This window comes from Macaca nemestrina, chromosome 12 (assembly GCF_043159975.1).
Source record: "Macaca nemestrina isolate mMacNem1 chromosome 12, mMacNem.hap1, whole genome shotgun sequence".
NCBI classification, from domain to species: domain Eukaryota; kingdom Metazoa; phylum Chordata; class Mammalia; order Primates; family Cercopithecidae; genus Macaca; species Macaca nemestrina.
In genome coordinates this window covers 69,284,134-69,293,726 of record NC_092136.1, presented here as the reverse complement: position 1 = coordinate 69,293,726, position 9,593 = coordinate 69,284,134, and the positions used below count along the sequence as shown (strand labels likewise).

Below are 9,593 nucleotides of genomic sequence, written 5' to 3'. Positions count from 1 at the left end.
CTAATGTGCTTGGTCTTTATCCCATAGATAAAGGGGTTGAGGATTGGTGGGACTAGTAGGTAAATACTGGACAAGGTGATGTGTACATATGATAGGATATAAGATCCAAATCTGTGAGTACAAAATGAAAAAAAAGTAAGGAGATAGAATTGGAAGAAGACACATATATGGGGAATACATGTATTAAATACCTTAAGTCATGCCTCTTTCAGAGGCAAGTGAAAGACAGTGATAAATACTTGAATATAGGTGAGGGTGATGAAAATGAAGTCAAGCCCACCAACAATAAATGCTCCAAGGATGCCATAGAACTTATTAATGTAAACATCCTCAGTGGCAAGCTTCACAAGGGCCATGTGTTCACAGTAAGTGTGGGATATTAACTTGGTTCGGTAGATTTTCAGACGGCATTTTATAAGCAATAGACGTGGAATTACCAGAATGGCAGGCTGCAATGTCACTCCAACTACAATATAAGTGACTAGCTGTCGAGTAAATACCATAGCATGCCTCAGAGGATAACAGATCACTACATAGCAGCCCAGAGCCATGGCTAGCAGGATTCCTGATTCGATGCCTTGAAATGTGTGGATGAGCCACATCTGAAAGAGGCAAGCATCAAAATATATCTCTGGCAAATGGAACCAAAAAATACCAAGCATCTTGGGCACAATGCTGGTGCTAAGTGAAATGTCTGTGGCTCCTAGCATGGCCAGGAAGATATACATGGGTTCCTGGAGGCTTGGCTCAGATTTGATGATGATCAAAACCAGAGAATTTCCAATCAGAGCAATGATGTACATAGCACAGAATGGAATCCCAATCCAACACCGTACAGATTTCAAACCAGGGATCCCAATAAATGTCAGCACAAAGGGCATGAACAAGGTACCATTTGTAATAGGCAGAGCCATTCAGGGGTCTTCTTAGAAAGGGGAGAGAGTTTGCCAAGCTGTGATTCTCTGTACTTTTATATATTTTATGCTTATCCAATCACAAAGTTGTTGAATAGCAAGAGTAAGAGAACCAACACCATCAGTTTACTTATCTTTTTTTTAAATGAATGAAAAAAATGCCAATATAGAGACCCATAGAAAGGTTCACCAGTTTACACTTTAGCAAAATCATCTAGCCACATTCAGTGATATCCACAGTGTGAAGACTTTGAAAGTCTTCACTTACTACACTTACTGCTGAAGGAAAGTCGAAAGCTTTATTTTTTTATCTTCTGGGAAAGTTGACATAAGAAAAATATGATGGGATGTGACTATTTGAGAATTCTTCAAGAAATTCCATAGGAAATAATTGACAAACATGTTGAAGTAGAAGTGCCTTGGGAAGCCGCAGAAATAGAGAAACATCCAAAACAAAATTCTGGTTGCAATATAAAGGCTGTGGCTGGGACGCTTAACAATTTCTAGTAACCATATACCAGCAAATAACTATGGTTCAGTTGCAGGGCTGATAACACAATATTATGCATCACTGATTTTTTTTCTTTAAAGTGAGAGCAGAGAGGTTATGCAAGTGATGAGTTGTCTAGGTCTAAATCAAGGTGATCTATATATATATATATTTTTTTTCTGTGAGATTAAGCAGTTTTCTTTTTTTTTTAATTTATTTATTATTATTATACTTTAAGTTGTAGGGTACATGTGCATAACGTGCAGGTTTGTTACATATGTATACTTGTGCCATGTTGGTGTGCTGCACCCATCAACTCGTCATTTACATCAGGTATAACTCCCAATGCAATCCCTCTCCCCTCCCCCCTCCCACCTCCCCCCTCCCCCCTCCCCATGATAGGCCCCGGTGTGTGATGTTCCCCTTACTGAGTCCAAGTGATCTCATTGTTCAGTTCCCACCTATGAGTGAGAACATGTGGTGTTTGGTTTTCTGTTCTTGTGATAGTTTGCTAAGAATGATGGTTTCCAGCTGCATCCATGTCCCTACAAAGGACACAAACTCATCCTTTTTGATGGCTGCATAGTATTCCATGGTGTATATGTGCCACATTTTCTTAATCCAATCTGTCACTGATGGACATTTGGGTTGATTCCAAGTCTTTGCTATTGTGAATAGTGCTGCAATAAACATACGTGTGCATGTGTCTTTATAGCAGCATAATTTATAATCCTTTGGGTATATACCCAGTAATGGGATGGCTGGGTCATATGGTACATCTAGTTCTAGATCCTTGAGGAATCGCCATACTGTTTTCCATAATGGTTGAACTAGTTTACAATCCCACCAACAATGTAAAAGTGTTCCTATTTCTCCACATCCTCTCCAGCACCTGTTGTTTCCTGACTTTTTAATGATCGCCATTCTAACTGGTGTGAGATGGTATCTCATTGTGGTTTTGATTTGCATTTCTCTGATGGCCAGTGATGATGAGCATTTTTTCATGTGTCTGTTGGCTGTATGAATGTCTTCTTTTGAGAAATGTCTGTTCATATCCTTTGCCCACTTTTGGATGGGGTTGTTTGTTTTTTTCTTGTAAATTTGTTTGAGTTCTTTGTAGGTTCTGGATATTAGCCCTTTGTCAGATGAGTAGATTGCAAACATTTTCTCCCATTCTGTAGGTTGCCTGTTCACTCTGATGGTAGTTTCTTTTGCTGTGCAGAAGCTCTTTAGTTTAATGAGATCCCATTTGTCAATTTTGGCTTTTGCTGCTGTTGCTTTTGGTGTTTTAGACATGAAGTCTTTGCCCATGCCTATGTCCTGAATGGTACTACCTAGGTTTTCCTCTAGGATTTTTATGGTATTAGGTCTAACATTTAAGTCTCTAATCCATCTTGAATTAATTTTCATATAAGGAGTAAGGAAAGGATCCAGTTTCAGCTTTCTACTTATGGCTAGCCAATTTTCCCAGCACCATTTATTAAATAGGGAATCCTTTCCCCATTTCTTGTTTCTCTCAGGTTTGTCAAAGATCAGATGGCTGTAGATGTGTGGTATTATTTCTCAGGACTCTGTTCTGTTCCATTGGTGTATATCTCTGTTTTGGTACCAGTACCATGCTGTTTTGGTTACTGTAGCCTTGTAGTATAGTTTGAAGTCAGGTAGCGTGATGCCTCCAGCTTTGTTCTTTTGACTTAGGATTGTCTTGGCAATGCGGGCTCTTTTTTGGTTCCATATGAACTTTAAAGCAGTTTTTTCCAATTCTGTGAAGAAACTCATTGGTAGCTTGATGGGGATGGCATTGAATCTATAAATTACCTTGGGCAGTATGGCCATTTTCACTATATTGATTCTTCCTATCCATGAGCATGGTATGTTCTTCCATTTGTTTGTGTCCTCTTTTATTTCACTGAGCAGTGGTTTGTAGTTCTCCTTGAAGAGGTCCTTTACATCCCTTGGAAGTTGGATTCCTAGGTATTTTATTCTCTTTGAAGCAATTGTGAATGGAAGTTCATTCATGATTTGGCTCTCTGTTTGTCTGTTACTGGTGTATAAGAATGCTTGTGATTTTTGCACATTAATTTTGTATCCTGAGACTTTGCTGAAGTTGCTTATCAGCTTAAGGAGATTTTGGGCTGAGACAATGGGGTTTTCTAAATATACAATCATGTCATCTGCAAACAGGGACAATTTGACTTCTTCTTTTCCTAACTGAATACCCTTGATTTCTTTCTCTTGCCTGATTGCCCTAGCCAGAATTTCCAACACTATGTTGAATAGGAGTGGTGAGAGAGGGCATTCCTGTCTTGTGCCAGTTTTCAAAGGGAATTTTTCCAGTTTTTGCCCATTCAGTATGATATTGGCTGTGGGTTTGTCATAAATAGCTCTTATTATTTTGAGGTACGTTCCATCAATACTGAATTTATTGAGCGTTTTTAGCATGAAGGGCTGTTGAATTTTGTCAAAAGCCTTTTCTGCATCTATTGAGATAATCATGTGGTTCTTGTCTTTGGTTCTGTTTATATGCTGGATTATGTTTATTGATTTGCGAATGTTGAACCAGCCTTGCATCCCAGGGATGAAGCCCACTTGATCATGGTGGATAAGCTTTTTGATGTGTTGCTGAATCCGGTTTGCCAGTATTTTATTGAAGCTTTTTGCATCGATGTTCATCAGGGATATTGGTCTAAAATTCTCTTTTTTTGTTGTGTCTCTGCCAGGCTTTGGTATCAGGATGATGTTGGCCTCATAACATGAGTTAGGGAGGATTCCCTCTTTTTCTATTGATTGGAATAGTTTCAGAAGGAATGGTACCAACTCCTCCTTGTACCTCTGGTAGAATTCAGCTGTGAATCCATCTGGTCCTGGACTTTTTTTGGTTGGTAGGCTATTAATTATTGCCTCAATTTCAGAGCCTGCTATTGGTCTATTCAGGGATTCAACTTCTTCCTGGTTTAGTCTTGGAAGAGTGTAAGTGTCCAGGAAATTATCCATTTCTTCTAGATTTTCCAGTTTATTTGCATAGAGGTGTTTATAGTATTCTCTGATGGTAGTTTGTATTTCTGTGGGGTCGGTGGTGATATCCCCTTTATCATTTTTTATTACGTCGATTTGATTCTTCTCTCTTTTCTTCTTTATTAGTCTTTCTAGTGGTCTGTCAATTTTGTTCATCTTTTCAAAAAACCAACTCCTGGATTCATTGATTTTTTGGAGAGTTTTTTGTGTCTCTATCTCCTTCAGTTCTACTCTGATATTAGTTATTTCTTGCCTTCTGCTAGCTTTCGAATGTGTTTGCTCTTGCTTCTCTAGATCTTTTAATTGCGATGTTGGAGTGTCAATTTTAGATCTTTCCTGCTTTCTCTTGTGGGCATTTAGTGCTATAAATTTCCCTCTACACACTGCTTTAAATGTGTCCCAGAGATTCTGGTATGTTGTATCTTTGTTCTCATTGGTTTCAAAGAACATCTTTATTTCTGCCTTCATTTCGTTATGTACCCAGTAGTCATTCAGGAGCAGGTTGTTCAGTTTCCATGTAGTTGAGCGGTTTTGATTGAGTTTCTTAGTCCTGAGTTCTAGTTTGATTGCACTGTGGTCTGAGAGACAGTTTGTTATAATTTCTGTTCTTGTACATTTGCTGAGGAGTGCTTTACTTCCAATTACGTGGTCGATTTTGGAGTAAGTACGATGTGCTGCTGAGAAGAATGTATAATCTGTTGATTTGGGGTGGAGAGTTCTATAGATGTCTATTAGGTCTGCTTGCTGCAGAGTTGAGTTCAATTCCTGGATATCCTTGTTAACTTTCTGTCTCGTTGATCTGTCTAATGTTGACAGTGGAGTGTTGAAGTCTCCCATTATTATTGTATGGGAGTCTAAGTCTCTTTGTAAGTCTCTAAGGACTTGCTTGATGAATCTGGGTGCTCCTGTATTGGGTGCATATATATTTAGGATAGTTAGCTCTTCCTGTTGAATTGATCCCTTTACCATTATGTAATGGCCTTCTTTGTCTCTTTTCATCTTTGATGGTTTAAAGTCTGTTTTTTCAGAGACTAGTATTGCAACCCCCGCTTTTTTTTGTTCTCCATTTGCTTGGTAAATCTTCCTCCATCCCTTTATTTTGAGCTTATGTATGTCTCTGCGTGTGAGATGGGTCTCCTGAATATAGCAGACTGATGGGTCTTGACTCTTTATCCAGTTTGCCAGTCTGTGTCTTTTAATTGGAGCATTTAGTCCATTTACATTTAATGTTAATATTGTTATGTGTGAACTTGATCCTGCCATTATGATATTAACTGGTTATTTTGCTCGTTAGTTGATGCAGTTTCTTCCTAGCCTCGATGGTCTTTACATTTTGGCATGGTTTTGCAATGGCTGGTACCGGTTGTTCCTTTCCATGTTGAGTGCTTCCTTCAGGGTCTCTTGTAAGGCAGGCTTAGTGGTGACAAAATCTCTAAACATCTGCTTATCTGTAAAGGATTTTATTTCTCCTTCACTTATGAAACTTAGTTTGGCTGGATATGAAATTCTGGGTTGAAAATTCTTTTCTTTAAGAATTTTGAATATTGGCCCCCACTCTCTTCTGGCTTGGAGAGTTTCTGCCGAGAGATCTGCTGTTAGTCTGATGGGCTTCCCTTTGTGGGTAACCTGACCTTTCTCTCTGCCTGCCCTTAAGATTTTTTCCTTCATTTCAACTTTGGTGAATCTGGCAATTATGTGTCTTGGAGTTGCTTTTCTCAAGGAGTATCTTTGTGGCGTTCTCTGTATTTCCTGGATTTGAATGTTGGCCTGCCCTACTAGGTTGGAGAAGTTCTCCTGGATGATATCCTGAAGAGTGTTTTCCAACTTGGTTCCATTTTCCCCCTCACTTACAGGCACCCCAATCAGACGTAGATTTGGTCTTTTTACATAATCCCATACTTCTTGCAGGCTTTGTTCATTTCTTTTTCTTCTTTTTTCTTTTGGTTTCTCTTCTCGCTTCATTGCATTCATTTGATCCTCAATCGCAGATACTCTTTCTTCCAGTTGATCAAGTCGGTTACTGAAGCTTGTGCATTTGTCACGTATTTCTCGTGTCATGGTTTTCATCTCTTTCATTTCATTTATGATCTTCTCTGCATTAATTACTCTAGCCATCAATTCTTCCACTTTTTTTTCAAGATTTTTAGTTTCTTTGCGCTGGGTACCTAATTCCTCCTTTAGCTCTGAGAAGTTTGATGGACTGAAGCCTTCTTCTCTCATCTCGTCAAAGTCATTCTCCGTCCAGCTTTGATCCGTTGCTGGCGATGAGCTGCGCTCCTTTGCCGGGGGAGATGCGCTCTTAATTTTTGAATTTCCAGCTTTTCTGCCCTGCTTTTTCCCCATCTTTGTGGTTTTATCTGCCTCTGGTCTTTGATGATGGTGATGTACTGATGGGGTTTTGGTGTAGGTGTCCTTCCTGTTTGATAGTTTTCCTTCTAACAGTCAGGACCCTCAGCTGGAGGTCTGTTGGAGATTGCTTGAGGTCCACTCCAGACCCTGTTTGCCTGGGTATCAGCAGCAGAGGCTGCAGAAGATAGAATATTTCTCAACAGCGAGTGTACCTGTCTGATTCTTGCTTTGGAAGCTTCCTCTCAGGGGTGTACTCCACCCTGTGAGGTGTGGGGTGTCAGACTGCCCCTAGTGGGGGATGTCTCCCAGTTAGGCTACTCAGGGGTCAGGGACCCACTTGAGCAGGGAGTCTGTCCCTTCTCAGATCTCAACCTCTGTGTTGGGAGATCCACTGCTCTCTTCAAAGCTGTCAGACAGAGTCGTTTGCGTCTGCAGAGGTTTCGGCTGTGTTTGTTATTGCCCTGTCCCCAGAGGTGGAGTCTACAGAGACAGGCAGGTTTCCTTGAGCTGCTGTGAGCTCCACCCAGTTCAAGCTTCCCAGCAGCTTTGTTTACCTACTTAAGCCTCAGCAATGGCGGGCGCTCCTCCCCCAGCCTTGCTGCTGCCTTGCTGGTAGATCACAGACTGCTGTGCTAGCAATGAGGGAGGCTCCGTGGGTGTGGGACCCTCCCGGCCAGGTGTGGGATATGATCTCCTGGTGTGCCTATTTGCTTAAAGCGCAGTATTGGGGTGGGAGTTACCCGATTTTCCAGGTGTTGTGTGTCTCAGTTCCCCTGGCTAGGAAAAGGGATTCCCTTTCCCCTTGCGCTTCCCAGGTGAGGCAATGCCTCGCCCTGCTTCAGCTCTCGCTGGTCGGGCTGCAGCAGCTGACCAGCACCGATTGTCCGGCACTCCCCAGTGAGATGAACCCAGTACCTCAGTTGAAAATGCAGAAATCACCGGTCTTCTGTGTCGCTCGCGCTGGGAGTTGGAGACTGGAGCTGTTCCTATTCGGCCATCTTGCTCTGCCCCCCGTGATCTATAAATTTTATAAGTGGAGTGCTAAGCATTTCTAATGTCTCTCCAGAACTCAAGTCATCACATCCAAATATTATTCTGTGTTCTTCCCTGGCCCCCATCACCATAATTATCACAGATTTAAACTCTGTAATGTTTTGGAGATCATTATATTGTTAGAGCCCAGAAAACTAATATCCCTGAATATAGCACTTTAACATTCTGAACTAAAGAAGCAACCGCAAGGTTTCTCTGACATCCCCCAGGCCTTCCTGTCTTTCACTTCTTTGTCTTTCCCAAAGCATGGGATGAGGCTATTATCTGAAGTTCCCTTATCTACCTAGACACCAGACCCCTAAAGAGGAACACGATTGCCTCCCATCCCTTCCCTGAAATTCCATTAACCAGAGAAGATTAAAACTCATATTACAGAGGACGACACTGAAAACTAAACACCACACCTGGAACCCAGATGAACTTCATCTCAAACTATTGTCTCTTCTCAGGTCCCATTCAATCTCTCCCCTCCTCTATAAAGGAGGAAATATAAGCATCTATCCTTAATTCAGCTATCAGGTGATCATTCTCCTTAGATTTCTCCATGCTTATGCATGTTAATAAAATTCTATGTCTTTTTCCTGTTAATTTGTCTTTTGTCAATTCATTTTAACAGACATAGACTTGAACCTTCAGAGGGGCAGTTTGAACTTCCCTATACACTCATGATCCTTCTCTCTTTCAGGTAAAACATCTGCAGGTCTAAATTACTTCTCCAATAGCAGGATCCTAACTGCCCTTAACATCTCAATCTTCCAAAGCAGATTCTTCAACTTATCATTATTTTTCTTTAATTGTAGTTCATAGAATTTCAAAGTCAGACCCTAACAAAAATATACTTATACTCTTCATGCTTATGATTTGGATTTTTTCTGGAGTCTACATTCATTACTGCACTTGTACTCATACTTCAAGATGTACTGTTTCACCTCCACTTGAGCTGTACACATTCCTAACTATAATTTACTCAATATCCAGAAGCAGCAGTGAGAAGTGACTGGCACAGAGGAATGTTGCTCTTTGCTGGTCCCAGCTGTGGAATATTTGTGGTTTGTAAAATAATTTTCCCTGATTACCAAAATTTTATTAGCCTCTCTCAAATCCTGAGAGATATTGTTTTTTTTCCTAGGGCAAAGATGGAAGTTTAAAGCCAGAGGAACAGATGCCACTTCTAAGGGTTAGCGTCCTGCTCAATTCCCTGGGGGCCTGGCATATCTAGTATGGCCAGGAGATGGCAGTGTTGAACCATCTTCTGTTAGTAAAACACATTCCTGTCTCTCAGAGCCCCAGAGATAGGGTTTATCTTCTTCTCACTTGTGACAAAGAAAAAGGACGCTAAAATAAGGCAATGCATCGATTGAGACTCCATTTCATTTCTGAACAAATTGGACAGCGTTATTGTATGCTTGCTAAGGAAAAGGAATAGAAAACAAAACAAATATTGTATCTTATATTTACTCTTGACCATCAAAGGACTTCCAGAAGGCATTTCAGTGATAGAAGGAAGGAGTGTGTTTGGAAGTGGTAGGCAGAACAGGGTTTAGAATACAGTAATCCCTGTAAGAACTAAGACTTGCTAAGAGAAAGGGAAGAAAATCAATTATGCACAGATGATTTTTGGTCCCATTTTAAGAGACAGAAAATTATAACAGTCCTTCCTAGAAAAGTAAATTACAGGCCTTTTTTTTCTTTCTTTCTTTCTTTTTAATCTGTTGATCCCAAGAAGTTCCCTACTCTTAAATATCTTTAATAGAGAGTTTAATTTAAAATGC

The 9,593-nt window shown here is 40.5% G+C and overlaps 1 protein-coding gene across 1 annotated transcript; it reads right to left on the bottom strand.

Annotated features, from left to right (window-relative positions):
• LOC105468631 (olfactory receptor 52A4-like) lies at window positions 1-914 on the bottom strand. Its single transcript, XM_011718826.1, is given in 2 exon segments — window positions 1-137; window positions 140-914. Coding segments are annotated over 2 exon segments (912 nt in total).
• Window positions 915-9,593: the final 8,679 nt, after the last annotated feature.